The 20099-nt window shown below is 40.1% G+C and overlaps 1 protein-coding gene across 1 annotated transcript in view; it reads right to left on the reverse strand.

Moving 5' to 3' along the window:
• Positions 1 to 2590: 2590 nt before the first annotated feature.
• LOC135465914 (uncharacterized) overlaps positions 2591 to 20099 on the reverse strand; it is a 19722-nt gene continuing 2213 nt past the window's right edge. The window contains exons 2-8 of the mRNA XM_064743295.1: positions 16441 to 16554; positions 15862 to 15896; positions 15353 to 15549; positions 10599 to 10686; positions 5012 to 5192; positions 2780 to 3752; positions 2591 to 2684 (exon numbers count right to left, since the gene is read on the reverse strand). Coding sequence (XP_064599365.1) covers positions 3440 to 3752; positions 5012 to 5192; positions 10599 to 10686; positions 15353 to 15549; positions 15862 to 15896; positions 16441 to 16554 — 928 coding nt within the window. The 3' untranslated portion in view covers positions 2591 to 2684; positions 2780 to 3439. The remainder of the gene's footprint in view (positions 2685 to 2779; positions 3753 to 5011; positions 5193 to 10598; positions 10687 to 15352; positions 15550 to 15861; positions 15897 to 16440; positions 16555 to 20099) is intronic.

Here is a 20099-nt window from a genome sequence, read left to right on the forward strand (position 1 = left end):
CATGTTACACCAAGGACAGTTTTGGTGCCTGGAAAACCGGTGGTTATGGATCCTTCAGCAGCTTGAGGCAACAACAACAGCAGAGGAGGACCTGCATGTGCCGGTGTATCTTGTGTTGTGTCCAGATAACTTTACAGTGCCACCTATTCACAGCGGGGAAACCGCGGAACTAAGCTATGATCCGAACAGTAAAACAGAACAGGTGTATAGTGCAAATCCTGTTGGCTGGAATGTTGATGGCAGTCCTGGAGGAGCTTCTGGCTTGAGACACCTGTCTGAAGGTGCTAGCTCACAGGTGCCTCCATCTAGCATCAGCCAAGACCCTAACAAAACTGGGTTTACACTGCGAAAAAGATCTGGGCTACGGAAAATGAAAGACGGGTCAGAGGACTCAAGCGAAGTTAGTGATTCTGACGAGTCTGATGCTGGACCAGTCATTTCGGATCATCACACCGAAATCATAGACAATTCCGGCTTCGAAACATTTTGTTTTCGGGCTGGCCTTGCCTACATGTTTGTTATCATTATTTTAGTTTTAACATATGGTCGATAATATAAAATAAATATTAAGTGTTTTTCACCTGCATGTCATTTTGTTGTTCTGTTTGTAATCTCTTCTTCAGTTTCAAAAATTTTGAACACTGGTTACTTAAATTTACCAAGTTGATCCCACTGTTATCATGTTACATGGCAAGGGCCCATTCGACAAAGGTACTTTTGACTTGATTTTGATTTATTCATTTATTTGATTCGTGTTTCACGGCATGCTAGAGAACATTTCACTGCACGCGGCAGCCAGCATTATGTGGGAGGAAACTGGGCAGAGCCCAGGGGGAGTCCACAACCTGCTGACAGACCTTTTCACGGACTTGAATTTGAACCAAATACATGTATATACTCCAGCAAATAATTCATATATATATATTTGCTGGGGTATATATATGTTGGGGTATATATATATATATATATATATATTTAATTGTTTATGGGTGGAGAAAAAGCGGAGTGTCCAGAGTAAGCACAACCTCCGGCGATTTACTGATGAACTTGCCACATGTGACATACAGATATGCACACCATACTGGTAGAAACCATACAGATATGCACACCATACTGGCAGAAACCATACAGATATGCACACCATACTGGTAGAAACCATACAGATATGCACACCATACTGGCAGAAACCATACAGATATGCACATCACACTGGCAGAAACTGTACAGGTATGCACACCATACTGGCAAAAACCATAAAGATATGCACATCATACTGGTAGAAACCATACACACATACACACCATACTGGCAGAAACCATACAGATATGCACACCATACTGGCAGAAACCATACAGATATACACACCATAATGGTAGAAACCATACAGATATGCACATCATACTGGTAGAAACCATACAGATATGCACATCATACTGGCAAAAACCTTACAGATATGCACATCACACTGGTAGAAACCATACAGATATGCACACCATACTGGTAGAAATCATACTGATATGCACACCATACTGGTAGAAACCATACAGACATGCACACCATACTGGTAGAAACCATACATATATGCACATCACACTGGTAGAAACCATACAGATATGCACACCATACTGGCAGAAACCATACAGATATGCACACCATACTGGTAGAAATCATACAGATATGCACATCATACTGGTAGAAACCATACAGATAGGCACACCATACTGGTAGAAACCATACAGATATGCACATCACACTGGTAGAAACCATACAGATATGCACACCATACTGGTAGAAACCATACAGATATGCACATCATACCGGTAGAAACCATACAGATAGGCACATCACACTGGTAGAAACCCTACAGATACGAACATCACACGAACAGAAACCATACAGATATGCACACCATACTGGTAGAAATCACACAGATAGGCACATCATACTGGTAGAAACCACACAGTTATGCACACCATATTGGTAGAAACCATACAGATATGCACACCATACTGGTAGAAACCATACAGATATGCACATCATACTGGTAGAAACCATACAGTTATGCACACCATATTGGTAGAAACCATACAGATAGGCACATCACACTGGTAGAAACCATACAGATATGCACATCATACTGGTAGAAGCCATACAAATATGCACATCACACTGGTAGAAACCATACAGATATGCACATATGCACATCACACTGGTAGAAACCATACAGATATGCACATCACACTGGTAGAAACCATACAGATATGCACATCACACTGGTAGAAACCATACAGATATGCACATCATACTGCTAGAAGCCATGTGGTCGTCAAAGAACTTTAGATTGCCCAAACGGCCACACAACTGTAGTCAACCGCTTACAGTCACTAAGGCTTAGAGAAGCAGGACATACATTTATATATAAAGTATATATTGGCGATCTAGTTATATGTCACATGACAGCCACCGAAAAGTTCCATACTTCATTAGCCCTGTAGCTATGCATCCACCAAAGTTAGTAACGACATATGCAAAACAACTGGAGACGTAACCTGGACACAAACCCGCATGGCAACTGTGGAAATGGACAAATGTGAGGTGCGACGCATCTTCACTTCTACAGTATATGTATCCTCCAAATATGGAATTGCAACACTGGAGATATAGCCTGGACAAGAAGATATAGCCTGGACAGGAAGATATAGCCTGGACAGGAAGATATAGCCTGGACAAGAAGATATAGCCTGGACAGGAAGATATAGCCTGGACAAGAAGACATAGCCTGGACAGGAAGATATAGCCTGGACAGGAGATGAACAGACAGATACTGTCGTATGTGACGCCTAATGGAACACAAACAAAAGCCTTCTCAAACATTTTAACATCTTTTTTGTTTACTTACATGCATTGGTAGCATGACCGTATGATATTTTTTATTTACATTTCGTAAATATTACCTGAGGTAAAGTAAACACAGCCTTTAAATAGTCATTAACTAATAGATTACCTCACCTCAAAGAAACATCATCACTAACACAGAAGTACACAAGTACCTGGCATTCAAACGACAACAGGAAACTTTTAACAGCATGCTAGCAACTTGGTTACCAGAACTAACTAAGAAATTACTACAATCCAATTTTCCATGATTACTGTTTCTCCCCTTATTTTTTTCTTTTTTAATCACTTACTGCAACTTAATGTACAAGACTGGGAATAATTTTAATGCTGGTACAGAACAAAACGGCAAACATTGAAGCTATTCACATCAACATATTAATAAAGCTACACGGTTAACAGCAGTTTTGTCCTGTACCAAACTTGACTATATTTGGTGCAGGCCATTGCCCTTGCCCTCCTGCTTATTTCCAGGCCTGCTTAAGATGCCTTCATGTATCATTAGCTACTGCCAGGCAATTTCATCACAAATATGCTAACATAACTAAATACTTGACAAGAAGTCCTTTAAAGATCCAGTACTGCTGTTACTGTTATTATCTTTTTTGAAGATTTTCTGCAATTGAAGATGCAAATCTTTTGTTTTCTTCTTTTTCTTCGGTCTTTGCTGGATTCTGTTTTTACTGTCATCCAGAAGTGAGGCCGATGACAGTAACTGACTCCTGGATTGTGGACTTTTTCCTGAACTCTTCCCTGGGTTAAGTTTGAATAAAGCCAGTGTAGGGGGAGCTGTCTTCTCCAAGAGTAGAGAGTCAGAACCAGTTGATGTTGATAATAAGTCCAGGGGTTTTGGAGTGCTGTGGACAGATATACAAAAACACAAACAGATGGCAGATCACAGAAGCCTTACTTCACCTTAAGATTAGCATATTGCAACTGACATCTTCTTTCATTCTGATCAATTCATCCATCTTATAGGGCCATCTAAAAGTTTTTTGTGAAGTTTTATAAATTTCTTACACAGAGGCCCTATTTCACCTACAGTTTACCATATTACAATTGACACATCTTCTTTCATTCTGATCGATTCATCCATCTTATAGGGCCATCTAAAAGTTTTTTGTGAAGTTTTATAAATTTCTTACACAGAGGCCCTATTTCACCTACAGTTTACCATATCACAATTGACACATCTTCTTTCATTCTGATCGATTCATCCATCTTATAGGGCCATCTAAAAGTTTTTTGTGAAGTTTTATTAATTTCTTACACAGAGGCCCTATTTCACCTACAGTTTACCATATCACAATTGACACATCTTCTTTCATTCTGATCAATTCATCCATCTTATAGGGCCATCTGAAAGCTTTTTTGTGAAGTTTTATTAATTTCTTATCAGATAGATTTGGCAAGTGTTGTCGTCAGAGGTATCATATCAAGGTCTTTATGTATTTTTGAAAGGGCATTTTAACATACCAAGCCTTAGGTGAAACATAATACCTTGATTTCTTGATTTGTGTTTTACGCCGTACTCAAGAATATTTCACTTATACGACGGCGGCCAGCATTATGGTGGGTGGAAACCGGGCACAGCCCGGGGGAAACCCATGACCATCCGCAGGTTGCTGGCAGACCTTCCCACTTACGGCCGGAGAGGAAGCCAGCATGACCGCATTGGTGAGAGGCTCCAGGGTCATTACGCTGCGCTAGCGCGCTAACCGACTGAGCCACGGAGGCCCCAACATAATACCTACAGTCAATGTAAGTACGATCAATTATTTTCACCCTTGAAGTTATTAAATTCAATTTAAATTTTTCACATCTGAACTTTAAATTTCAACATTGCTTCTTTTTCGCTAATTTTATCACAGACTATGGATGTTAGGTTGATGGTTGCTTCTCTTACATGTAGCAAATGTATGACAAAACAAAGGAAAAAATGACAAAAAAGAGCTGTATTTCCCCACCAAATCTTCCCAGTGAAAACTTGGGAAAGCATGCCCCAAAGACCATGTGTAGCATGGAATTTAACTTGAAATGTAACTACATTCCACGTAAAAGCTAACTGATACACAAGTCTCCAAGGTATGTTCCACGTTTCATGAAAAGTTCATACCTGCTAATGATGGGAGAGCCTAGTGACAAATGGGAGGAGTCTAGGCCAGAGTCTGTCTCCATGGAGACAGACAGATTACTGTCACTCATCCGCATCAGCTTCTGCTTTCTCTTCAGCTTTGCCTTCTCCTTTCGCTTTCGCTTACCCTTCAGTAGGGGAGTCGCTTCAACTGAGCTCTGGACTGCAGGCCAATAAGAGAAGAAAAAACTACATTACATTTTATATAACACAAAGGTAAATAACACATGAATACTGAGTAAAACATGAATCAAATAAATACATCAAATAATAACAGAATATGTCATCAAGAAATTTGTAGATTCCTAACTCTGACTGCTCGTCGGTGCATGGGACAATGAGCAGTCAACAATGCTCTGGTGTGATAATTTAAACAGGCCACATTGGCTGTAGAATATTGGTCACAGCATGGAAAATAACTTCCTGTAATTACATCACTGCTGCGGTACTGTGCTCAAATGACAACATCATGACTGACTTAAAAAGTGTAACTGTTGGCTTGATATGCAAAAACACAGCAGTGGCTCACACATGCTACATGTACCAAGGAATTATGTCCTACATGTAATTAGAGCCACACCCAGTCACATGGACAAGAGCTGAAGCGCCATCTAGTGGTGAGAAATTTAAATCAGCTGACAGGCTTTAATAAGTACAGGTATATTGTTTTGGGAAGCCCATTTGTTGACTTTTCATCTATGTACAGCAGAGCTCACTAACTTTCACTATTTAATAAAGATTCTTTAATTCACTGGCCCAAACTAATAATTTTTATTACCATTTTAATGCTGTACATCGGACACTGGCATGGTTAGTATTTTCTCAGAGGTTACAACTTGGGTTATGTGTGAAAAATAATTTAAATTTTATTTGATTTATGTGAAAGTGATTACCGCTTGAATTCCCCTCACTATCTACAGCATGGTTTCTTTGTATAGTTAATGATAAATACAATCAAACTTAAACTTAACATGGATTTGTTTTCATTTTAATCGAAAGGATATGAACATAGCAACCTGCCATAGCAAAGTTATTAACTGCAAACTTTGTTATCAGGTTCCAGGTAAATCCTGAATTCATCATTTTCAGGATGAATCGTCTTATTTGCTTTAAAGCTTTGGGGATCATTGCACTCGTACATCTGTTTGTCATACAGAACCAAATTGAATACCACACCAGAACATTAATAATGGAGTAACAACTGAAAATTGCCAAGGAAACAGGAAAATCATTATTGCAGGAAATGAGCAAGGGAGGGCGAAGACCTTCAAGTAATAATATCCTTGTTATAAATTTTCTGTCTGGCCTCTGATCAATAATGTGTGGAATGTTCCTTATGACGAATACCTGGTGCAATTAATCTGGCAAACTATTGAGTTTTTCCTATCATACATTCTGTTCCAGTCGATATATACGCATATAATGTGGTTGCCCTAAAAATTCGCCTTAAAAAGTGCATTTTTAACAGCGAATAAAGGTCATACAAAAGTATTTTAACACTTTCGTCTTACATTTTTTCAGTAGGATATCATCCTACCTTCCAAACAAACCTCAAAACATCTTTCTAAGATATAAAACTGTTAGAATGCGGTAAACTGAGTAAGATAGTAATGGATGAATGTACAGTATGTACACCCCCTCCCCTCACCCCCACCCTCAGGTGGTACAGGAAAAGTCTATTAATTAAGCTTGAAATGGCAAAAGGAGTCAGCTGTTAAATGGAATCTGGTCCCAGCAGAATGAACAAATGTTGCCATGTTACAGAACCTGTTATTGACAATCCTCATACACCTGGGTTTGACATGACTGCTCTAGTCAGTAGAAGACAGATCATGCTGGCTTCCTTTCCAGCCGTACGTGGGAAGGTCTGACAGCAGCCCGAGGATGGTCGTGGGTTTCCCCTGGGCGCTACTCCCACCACAATGCTGGCCACTGCCATATAAGTGAAATATTCTTGAGTATGGTATAGTATAACACCGACAAAATAAAATAAATACGTACGTATGTATGTATGTATGTATGTTTTGTAGAATATCAAAGGTGATTATATCATATCGAAGACCAGGGAAAGATATTGATCATAGACAGTAACACTAGACATGCTGACAGTACCACTGTTACGACAGAATCAGTGGTCAGAATTAAACAGCTTGTACATCTGTAAAGTTTCAGTTCAAGTCCTGCTCTGAAGACAAACTTCTGGAAGATGGTAAATGTGTATTTCATTCCTACTTCCACGGTCTTCTGTCAATAGCTTACAGTTGCTCTGGGGCCTCCATGGCCGAGGGGATTAGCAAGCCCTTTCAGCGTAATGACCCAGGAACCTCTCACCAATGCAGTCGCTGTGAGTTCAAGTCGGCTCTTCTGCCATACTTTTTAAGGTATGTCAGCAGCCCTATGATGCAAGGTCCTTCAGCAACCTATGGATGGTCGTGGGTTTCCCCAATTTCCTCACATCATAATTTTGACTGCCGTCTATAGGTGAAATATTCCTGAGTACGGCATAAAACACCAATCAAATAAATAAATAAACACAGTTACTCTACTTAAATGACATCATGTTTGCATGAGTGTTTTGAGGTTTGTTTGGATATCCTACTGGAAAGCACCAAAAGTAATACATGTACTTCATGACATTTATTTACCCTTAAAATGGTCAATTTGGGACAAAACTTAAGGTCATTTACATAATATTTTTTTGTAATATTTCTGCTTGGGGTACACTAAAAATATTACGATTTCTGTCCAATACTAAAAGTGAAAATAAGGAGGAAGAGCAGTTACATTTTTATGATCTTTGTATTTGGAACGCAAATTTTGAAAGATGGTCAGCTCACAAATCTGGATCCACACCTGAGATGTGTTGTTGGTTGTCTTTAAACGAAAGATCAAAAATAACTTTTGAAACTATTTGTATACTGGTGTTGGCATAATAAGGTGTCCATCTTTTCAAGACAGGTATTTTTTTTCAAGTGAGAGGTAAAAACCAGAATCTCAGCTATTTGTAGACATTTCTGAAATATTTTTGCTTCAAAATTCAGCAAATGAAAACTATTCCCAGAAGACAACATATTTATCTGTAGGAGGATAATTTTTATCTCCAAAGAAAGAGATGTTGCTGGAGGTGGAAAATCTTTGCACCTGTTGAAAAAAAGAATTACCTGTCACATGCAACACAAAGAAAAAAATTTCAATTCAACCTGTATTATATTTGTCTAATTATGACTGCAGGGTATTAATTTGCTAACAGAAATCGAGAACTAATAAATGCTGTGTGATCAAAGTGTGCACAGTTAGAGCAGAGGAAAGGTAGATGGCAAAGCTTGTCAGAATCAATCAATGACAGGCAGGAGTGCTGACATGACAGGAAACCATTTCAGGCAAGTTCCTGCTCACAAGCACCCTCAGAAAGCAGCTAATAATGTCAATCTTGTTACCAAGGGAACAAGTTAACGATTCACTATCGCTGATGCAATTATAGGTAAATAATGCCAGATCTAACGACCAGTCTCATGTTGCCACTTGTTCAAAAACAATAGCAAACACCACCGAGTAGGTTTGAAGTGGAGTAAGAGAAGAAGTTTGCGGGTGTAGATGAACAAGCCTTTTGCTGATATTGATCCATTAATTACATGACTAAGATCAGATTACACACATTATATAAACTTCATTTGCCATACAAAAAGGCGTTCCTATGACAACCAAATGTGCATCTGTAGTGGAAAGAAACTATAACTCAATTTAGGATAATCCTACTGCATCGTCTTGTATACTGTATCTCTTTGCACAGAATAACAACACTCAAATCATGACAGAGACGATAACTGAAGAGAGGGTTACACTGTCTTGTGTTTTCAATTCCTGCTTCTGGAAAGTTCCAATACGTACTTTAACTGCACACTGTGCTGGAGAAAGCAATGTGTAGACACAGGAAGTCAATTGCATTTTCTTATACATGAATACAAGCAGGCACTAATTCAACCTTCACACCATAAAACTATAACTTTCTCACATCTAGTCGTATGGTATGTGGGATGGTCTGCCAGCAACCTGCGGATGGTCATGGGTTTCCCCCAGGTTCTGCCCCCGTTTCCTCCCACCATAATGCTGGCCACCGCAGTATAAGTGAAATATTCTTGAGTACGGCATAAAACATCAATGAAATAAGTAAATAAATAGATCTAGTCCTATGTACAGAAATTAGGGACTGTCTAAAAACTATATATACTCCATAACACTCATTGGTCAAGCCATTTGACTTACAGGCACTGATTGGCCATCAAAAATATACTGACAAGCACTCATTGGTCAAGTCATCTATACTCCAAGGCACTCAATGGTCAAGCCATCTACACTTGCAGGCAATCATTGGTCAAACCATGTGTACACCCATGTACTCATTGGTCAAGCCATCTGTACTCCAAGGCACTCATTGGTCACAATGACAATCACGAAAATTGTCCTCAAAGGCACTAATTGTCTAATCAATCTAATTGACTTTTCTAGAAGATAACAAGCCCTTCACAAGTGACACTGCCCTTTAAAATCTAACTGACACTGGTTTGTATGTGGTAAATGTCTGTTTGGCGCGTCAGGTCTTGCTCTAGTCTTTCAATGCTTTCTATTAATATGAACAAACATTCTGGAAGTAAAACAGACAAACAGCCCAAAAGTCCAACTGTATCTGTAACTCACCACAGGGAAGTAATGTACTAAGTTTTGATTCAACACTTGAACCATTTGGAAGGAAAGTCTGGGGAACTGTCCAGAGCAGGTCAAATATAACCATTATCTTGTTGAAAATGAATGAAACAACCCAAAAGCTGTCATGGTGAATCTATGCACCAAGTTTCAAGTCACTATGGAGAACTACTTTCAAAATAATTTTGCTTAAATGCGAAAAAAATACTAAAGTGAAATGTCAAATGAAAGACAACTAAACACTTTTCATAAAAGTAGTTTGACTAATTTTTTTTAGAACCTTTTCAACCAAATAAAATACATTCAAAAGTTTGAATCCTGTGGTGGCCTTTCCTGACAATACTGGGACCAGTGACATTACATCATGTTTTTGTCGCTTAGAGTGCTACATTTCATCATCAAAAATGCAAATTAATGTAGATTTTTGAATAAATTTGTGACGTCACTGATACCCTCTGCTTCACTACGGATCATAGTATAATCAGATTTTGTCAAACCATTTTATGCGATGGGAAAAATTCTAAAAAAAAAAAAAATCACACTATATTCTTGGACAGTTTTTAATGGTATTTCATCTGACATATGATCCATTTTGGTGTTTCCTTTACTTTTAATTGATTTGTTCTTTCCTGCACCAGCAACGCACAAATAAAAGCCGGTGAACTTGTCCTCATTGTGAAGAGAAAATACAAGTGAAAATGCACGAAAGATTCATCAAAACTTAAACATACAATGTCATACATGGAGACAAAATCAGTAAAACCTTTAACACTCAGGTGGCAAGACAAATCAAATGTGAACAGTGAATTGTTCAACATCAACAACACACAAACACCAAGTTCAAACAGTGACATTTTTTCCAACGTACCTCTACACTTAGAACGCCTGAAATTTGACAAACTTCTATCCGGGCCCTTTGTAATTTGTTGTTTGCCGCAAAGAGAACATTTGGTGACCTATAAAACAACATACACTACATTACATGTATAAAACAATATAATTCCCCATCTGTCAAAATTTTCATTATAATTAATATTTGCATTATTTCTCAAAAATAAATGTACCCCATTCTCATAGAAGTTTTTGTATTCATTAATAAAAAAAAACAGTTATTGATGTTCACTGCATTTCAATTTGATGAGGCAGACAGTTGGACTACACATACACTAATTCGTTAACCTTGTCGCACATGAAAGAGCAACTTTCAGTACAATTTATGCACATTTTTAATTTAATTTTGGAGACAAAACTACAATAGTTGGATTGACCTCTTTCAGGGCTTCACAAAAAGCATAAGTTTTTCAGTGTGCTGTAATTCTTCAACATTTTCGGTGTTTATTTAAGCAATTTCCAAAGGCATTTTTCTGTGTTGACTGATCAAATCATACTTTTTGTGAAGCCCTGAATCTGGCCAATCCAACCAATGTAGTTTTGTCTCCAAAATTAAATTAAAAATGTGCATAAAATGTACTAAAAGTTCCTCTTTTATCTGCGAAAAGGTTGAAGAATTTGGGTATACAGTTTAATGCCTTCAGAATATGCTTGAATAAACATCTTGCAAACATGCCAAAAGGTTGAAAAATAACAGTACATGAACATTGTTTAAAATCATTTTCAGTTTCTAATTTTTAAATTGCTACCAAAACCAAACACACAACATGCTGACAGAGAACATTTGCTGGATGTCTGATGTTACACATGTACATGTACTACCAAAACCAAACACACACCATGCTGACAGAGAACATTTGCCGGATGTCTGATGTTATGCATGTACATGTGCTACCAAAACCAAACACACACCACGATGACAGAGAACATTTGCTGGATGTCTGATGTTACACATGTACATATGCTACCAAAACTAAACACACACCACGATGACAGAGAACATTTGCTGGATGTCTGATGTTACACATGTACATGGACTACCAAAACCAAACACACACCACGCTGACAGAGAACATTTACTGGATGTCTGATGTTACACATGTACATGTACTACCAAAACCAAACACACACCACGCTGACAGAGAACATTTGCTGGATGTCCAATGTTACACGTATACATGTACTACCAAAACCAAACACATGCCAAGCTGACAGAGAACATTTGCTGGATGTCTGATGTTACACATGCACATGTACTACCAAAACCAAACACACACCACGCTGACAGAGAACATTTGCTGGATGTCCAATGTTACACGTATACATGTACTACCAAAACCAAACACACACCACGCTGACAGAGAACATTTGCTGGATGTCTGATGTTACACATGCACATGTACTACCAAAACCAAACACACACCACACTGACAGAGAACATTTGCTGGATGTCCAATGTTACACGTATACATGTACTACCAAAACCAAACACATGCCAAGCTGACAGAGAACATTTGCTGGATGTCTGATGTTACACATGTACATGTACTACCAAAACCAAACACACACCACGCTGACAGAGAACATTTGCTGGATGTCTGATGTTACACATGCACATGTACTACCAAAACCAAACACACACCACGCTGACAGAGAACATTTACTGGATGTCTGATGTTACACATGTACATGTACTACCAAAACCAAACACACACCACGCTGACAGAGAACATTTGCTGGATGTCCAATGTTACACGTATACATGTACTACCAAAACCAAACACACACCACGCTGACAGAGAACATTTGCTGGATGTCTGATGTTACACATGCACATGTACTACCAAAACCAAACACACACCACAGTGACAGAGAACATTTGCTGGATGCCTGATGTTATGCATGTACATGTGCTACCAAAACCAAACACACACCACGCTGACAGAGAACATTTACTGGATGTCTGATGTTACACATGTACATGTGCTACCAAAACCAAACACACACCACGCTGACAGAGAACATTTGCTGGATGTCTGATGTTACACATGTACATGTGCTACCAAAACCAAACACACACCACGATGACAGAGAACATTTGCTGGATGTCTGATGTTACACATGTACATATACCACCAAAACCAAACACACACCACGCTGACAGAGAACATTTGCTGGATGTCTGATGTTATGCATGTACATGTGCTACCAAAACTAAACACACACCATGCTGACAGAGAACATTTACTGGATGTCTGATGTTACGCATGTACATATGCTACCAAAACCAAACACACCATGCTGACAGAGAACATTTACTGGATGTCTGATGTTACACATGTACATGTGCTACCAAAACCAAACACACACCACGCTGACAGAGAACATTTGCTGAATGTTTGATGTTACACATGCACATGTACTGCCAAAACCAAACACACACCATGTTGACAGGGAACATTTGCTGGATGTCTGATGTTACACATGTACATGGACTACCAAAACCAAACACACACCATGCTGACAGAGAACATTTGCTGGATGTCTGATGTTACACATGTACATGTACTACCAAAACCAAACACACACCAGAGTGATTGAGAAGACTTGCTGGATGTCTGATGTTACACATGTACATGTACTACCAAAACCAAACACACACCAGAGTGATTGAGAAGACTTGCTGGATGTCTGATGTTACACATGCACATGTACTGCCAAAACCAAACACACACCATGTTGACAGGGAACATTTGCTGGATGTCTGATGTTACACATGTACATCGACTACCAAAACCAAACACACACCACAGTGACAGAGAACATTTGCTGGATGTCTGATGTTACACATGTACATGTGCTGCCAAAACCAAACACACACCACACTGACAGAGAACATTTACTGGATGTCTGATGTTACACATGTACATGTGCTACCAAAACCAAACACACACCATGCTGACAGAGAACATTTGCTGGATGTCTGATGTTACACATGTACATGTGCTACCAAAACCAAACACACACCATGCTGACAGAGAATATTTACTGGATGTCTGATGTTACACATGTACATGTACTACCAAAACCAAACACACACCACACTGACAGAGAACATTTGCTGGATATCTGATGTTACACATGTACATGTACTACCAAAACCAAACACATACCACACTGACAGAGAACATTTGCTGGATGTCTGATGTTATGCATGTGCATGGATGACCATAACCAAACACATACCATGCTGACAGAGAACATTTGCTGGATGTCCAATGTTACACATTTACATGGACTACCAAAACCAAACACACACCACGATGACAGAGAACATTTGCTGGATGTCTGATGTTACTTGTATACATGTACTACCAAAACCAAACACACACCACGCTGACAGAGAACATTTGCTGAATGTTTGATGTTACACATGCACATGTACTGCCAAAACCAAACACACACCATGTTGACAGGGAACATTTGCTGGATGTCTGATGTTACACATGTACATGGACTACCAAAACCAAACACACACCATGCTGACAGAGAACATTTGCTGGATGTCTGATGTTACACATGTACATGGACTACCAAAACCAAACACACACCAGAGTGATTGAGAACACTTGCTGGATATCTGATGTTACACATGTACATGGACTACCAAAACCAAACACACACCATGTTGACAGGGAACATTTGCTGGATGTCTGATGTTACACATGTACATATACTACCAAAACCAAACACACACCACGCGGACAGAGAACATTTGCTGGATGTCTGATGTTACACATGTACATGTGCTACCAAAACCAAACGCACAACACGCGGACAGAGAACATTTGCTGGATGTCTGATGTTACGCATGTACATGTGCTACCAAAACCAAACACACACCACGCTGACAGAGAACATTTGCTGGATGTCTGATGTTACTTATGTACATGAAGCTTCATATTAGCTTGCTGAATTACAATTATGGCTCAACACCTCTAAAGATTGTCTTTAAGACGGTGGTGGTTTAAGTATTCAATGGCTTTTATTTCATAAAATGCAGTCCAGGGTGTGTCTTAACAAATAAAAATCACCAAATTAACCTTCACTGTCTAGTTCTATGGGGTAAAAGCGGCTTTAAACTGCAAAGTCCTCCAAAACCTCCAGCTCTAAGACTTAGTCTGGAGATTAAGTACCCGGCTTTCAAGATGAATTCATCTGAAGTTATCTTGCTTTACTGGAAATCTATTACAATTTAAACCTGCACAAAGTAATTATCATAAATAATAATCATAATTGGCTAATTTCTGTACTGTAGCTGCTTAAGGGGCCTTAGCCGTAATAACATGAACATTGAACAACGCATAAGTGGCTGCTTGTGTTCTTCACAGTGAAAACCACTTGTCTTCCACCAATATTGTCTGCATATCCCTACTTTGTCACATATGGGGATTTGTGAAAAGTCCCTACTTCACATATGGGGATTTGTGAAAAATCCCTACTTCACATACGGGGATTGTGAAAATCCCTATTTCACATATGGGGATTGTGAAAAATCCCTACTTCATATATGGGGATTGTGAAAAATTCTTAAATGTGGCATTAACTAACAATCCAATAAAATAAACAGTAATCATGATCAAGTTTTGGACTTCTTCTTGTCCAAAATTTATACTATAAAAGTTAAAAATCTGTTCAGGACATGATGAGCCTGTGCTGTGAATGTCTCACCATTTGTGTTGTACTCCTTCTGTACAATGACAACCAGCTTTGCTTCCATCTACCCAGGGGGACGTTGCTTCCTACAGGCTTGAAATGCACTTGAGACTGCGCTAACTTTGGTCTGTACCTAACAGTGACAGAATCTGGGTTGTCCAGAAAACACTCACCGCAGAACGGACAGACGGACATGCTCTTCTGACTCGGGGCTGACAATATTACACAGAAAGAAGTTAAATTCCTGTAAGTGGTTGTTGAATAAGCACTTATAACAACCCTTTGTTTAACATCCTTTACAGGTGCTCCTACAGGTTAAGCACAGTTCTGTACATATGATATGTGTTCTTCACAACACTTTTACTTATTAATTAATGTTATCATGTACATTATAGGTGCATTAATGTTATCCCTACCATAATAGAAGAAAGAAATTGAATTAAAAAATTACATTTTATTTCTGAAGGAAGTTAATGTACTTGGGGTATCAACTACAAGTTGTTAAAAGAAAAAAAAAACATTACCCTGCATGCGTTGCATTAACTCCAACATCCTCACCCTAGAAAGGTAAGGAAAAAATCAAATAAAAGTACTGTCAACTAAAGTGGCCTCTAAAGTTATACTTTATCAATTGAATTTATCAAGGGTTAAAGTATTTTTACAGTAGGTACATGTAATCATATAAATAGACATAAATACATGAATTCCCCCCCCCCCCCCACCCCTCAACACTTCACCCCCCTACCACCCCCACCCCTCACATTCCACCCCCTCGAGCCCCACCCACCACACTCCACCCTCCTCCATGCCCCCAAGCTCCACCCCCACCCGCCCCCCTCTATCCCCTCTTCCTCCATCCCACCACCAAAAAACACCAAAACTGTATTTACCATAAAAATTTGCCTCCCAGAAAGAACACAGCAAATACAGGTTACAGATTAGCACAGAAACTTATATTCCAAGGGCATACCATGATGTCCTGCATGCACATGCCACATCCCCGTCCCCACCCCACTCCCCACCTGGATGAAAAAACACAAACCATCAATACACTTGTCTTTTATCAATGAAGAATCAGGCTACAAAGCCACCAATCAACTCACCGATACATTCTTTCTAAGGTTGGGTTCTTTTCCCTCATAATTTCGGCCATAGAGGTAAATAATTTGACCCTCAGTAGGTTTGCCCTGGCATTCTCTTCCATAATTTCCCAATTCCTACACCACAAACACAAATGGAAAAACATATAATACACATAATTTGTTAATATAAACACACTTCCATCCAGTTTTACTAAATGAGTCCATTTTCAAAAAATAAAAAAAGTTTCACAATACTGACTACCTTTGAATCCATCCAGAGGAAGAATAAACTTTCATACCATTGAAACTTTGCAAATATGGACACTTTCCCTAACATACCATTGATTCTCCCCCAATACCCCAACCCATTTCCCTGCTGCTTAACGGAATTTCATCACAGCATGTCACCAAGTACGTTGTGGACATAGTCCCATTGTCTAGCAAAGATGTGGGCTGCCTGTTTCTGGAGAATGAAGGAATCAGCTTATGTGATGTGGCGGGATGACGACAATTCATAGAGGAACAGAAGCGGGTTTACAACAAACACAGACAGCACCCAGTTATTTAGGATACACGCGCATAATTCCCGCAAATGGGACCAAGGGTAATCTCCAAACTGAAGCAGTACTGGGGCTATGATTAGACAATACTGGGCCAAAGTTTATCTCCAAACTGAAACAGTACTCGGGCTCTGATTGGACAATACTGGACCAAGGTTTATCTCCAAACTGAAGCAGTACTGGGGCTCTGATTGGACAATAGTGGACCAAGGCCTATCACCAAACTGAAGCAGTACTGGGGCTCTGATTAGACAATACTGTACCAAGGTTTATCTCCAAACTGAAGCAGTACTGGGGCTCTGATTAGACAATACTGTACCAAGGTCTATCTCCAAACTGAAGCAGTACTGGGGCTCTGATTAGACAATACTGGACCCAAGTCTATCTCCAAACTGAAGCAGTACTGGGGCTTTGATTAGACAATACTGGACCAAGGTCTATCTCCAAACTGAAGCAGTACTGGGGCTCTGATAAGACAATACTGGACCAAGGTTTATCTCCAAACTGAAGCAGTACTGGGGCTCTCATTAGACAATACTGGACCAAGGCCTATCACCAAACTGAAGCAGTACTGGGGCTCTGATTAGACAATACTGGACCAAGGTTTATCTCCAAACTGAAGCAGTACTGGGGCTCTGATTAGACAATACTGGACCAAGGTTTATCTCCAAACTGAAGCAGTACTGGGGCTCTCATTAGACAATACTGGACCAAGGTTTATCTCCAAACTGAAGCAGTACTGGGGCTCTCATTAGACAATACTGGACCAAGGTTTATCTCCAAACTGAAGCAGTAGTGGGGCTCTCATTAGACAATACTGGACCCAGGTCTATCTCCAAACTGAAGCAGTACTGGGGCTCTCATTAGACAATACTGGACCAAGGTTTATCTCCAAACTGAAGCAGTACTGGGGCTCTCATTAGACAATACTGGACCAAGGTTTATCTCCAAACTGAAGCAGTACTGGGGCTCTCATTAGACAATACTGTACCAAGGTTTATCTCCAAACTGAAGCAGTACTGGGGCTCTGATAAGACAATACTGGACCCAGGTCTATCTCCAAACTGAAGCAGTACTGGGGCTATGATTAGACAATACTGGACCAAGGTTTATCTCCAAACTGAAGCAGTACTGGGGCTCTCATTAGACAATACTGGACCAAGGTTTATCTCCAAACTGAAGCAGTACTGGGGCTCTGATTAGACAATACTGGACCAAGGTTTATCTCCAAACTGAAGCAGTACTAGGGATCTGATTGGACAATACTGGACCAAGGTCTATCTCCAAACTGAAGCAGTACTGGGGCTATGATTAGACAATACTGGACCAAGGTCTATCTCCAAACTGAAGCAGTACTGGGGATCTGATTGGACAATACTGGACCAAGGTCTATCTCCAAACTGAAGCAGTACTGGGGCTCTCATTAGACAATACTGGACCAAGGTTTATCTCCAAACTGAAGCAGTACTGGGGCTCTCATTAGACAATACTGGACCAAGGTTTATCTCCAAACTGAAGCAGTACTGGGGCTCTCATTAGACAATACTGGACCAAGGTTTACCTCCAAACTGAAGCAGTACTGGGGCTCTCATTAAACAATACTGGGCCAACGTCTATCTCCAAACTGAAGCAGTACTGGGGCTCTGATTAGACAATACTGGACCAAGGTTTATCTCCAAACTGAAGCAGTACTGGGGCTCTCATTAGACAATACTGGGCCAAGGTTTATCTCCAAACTGAAGCAGTACTGGGGCTCTCATTAGACAATACTGGACCAAGGTTTATCTCCAAACTGAAGCAGTACTGGGGCTCTCATTAGACAATACTGGGCCAAGGTCTATCTCCAAACTGAAGCAGTACTGGGGCTCTCATTAGACAATACTGGACCAAGGTCTATCTCCAAACTGAAGCAGTACTGGGGATCTGATTGGACAATACTGGACCAAGGTCTATCTCCAAACTGAAGCAGTACTGGGGCTCTCATTAGACAATACTGGACCAAGGTTTATCTCCAAACTGAAGCAGTACTGGGGCTCTGATAAGACAATACTGGACCCAGGTCTATCTCCAAACTAAAGCAGTACTGGGGCTCTCATTAGACAATACTGGACCAAGGTCTATCTCCAAACTGAAGCAGTACTGGGGCTCTGATAAGACAATACTGGACCAAGGTTTATCTCCAAACTGAAGCAGTACTGGGGCTCTCATTAGACAATACTGGACCAAGGCCTATCACCAAACTGAAGCAGTACTGGGGCTCTGATAAGACAATACTGGACCCAGGTCTATCTCCAAACTGAAGCAGTACTGGGGCTCTCATTAGACAATACTGGACCAAGGTCTATCTCCAAACTGAAGCAGTACTGGGGCTCTGATAAGACAATACTGGACCAAGGTTTATCTCCAAACTGAAGCAGTACTGGGGCTCTCATTAGACAATACTGGACCAAGGTTTATCTCCAAACTGAAGCAGTACTGGGGCTATGATTAGACAATACTGGACCAAGGTTTATCTCCAAACTGAAGCAGTACTGGGGCTCTCATTAGACAATACTGGACCAAGGTCTATCTCCAAACTGAAGCAGTACTGGGGCTCTGATTAGACAATACTGCGCCAAGGTTTATCTCCAAACTGAAGCAGTACTGGGGCTCTCATTAGACAATACTGGACCAAGGTCTATCTCCAAACTGAAGCAGTACTGGGGCTCTCATTAGACAATACTGGGCCAAGGTTTATCTCCAAACTGAAGCAGCAGCGGGGCTATGATTAGACAATACTGGACCAAGGTCTATCTCCAAACTGAAGCAGTACTGGGGCTCTCATTAGACAATACTGGACCAAGGTTTATCTCCAAACTGAAGCAGTACTGGGGCTCTGATTAGACAATACTGGACCAAGGCTTATCTCCAAACTGAAGCAGTACTGGGGCTCTCATTAGACAATACTGGACCAAGGTTTATCTCCAAACTGAAGCAGTACTGGGGCTCTCATTAGACAATACTGGACCAAGGTCTATCTCCAAACTGAAGCAGTACTGGGGCTCTCATTAGACAATACTGGACCAAGGTTTATCTCCAAACTGAAGCAGTACTGGGGCTATGATTAGACAATACTGGACC

The sequence above is a fragment of the Liolophura sinensis genome, chromosome 5, assembly GCF_032854445.1.
Source record: "Liolophura sinensis isolate JHLJ2023 chromosome 5, CUHK_Ljap_v2, whole genome shotgun sequence".
NCBI lineage: Eukaryota > Metazoa > Mollusca > Polyplacophora > Chitonida > Chitonidae > Liolophura > Liolophura sinensis.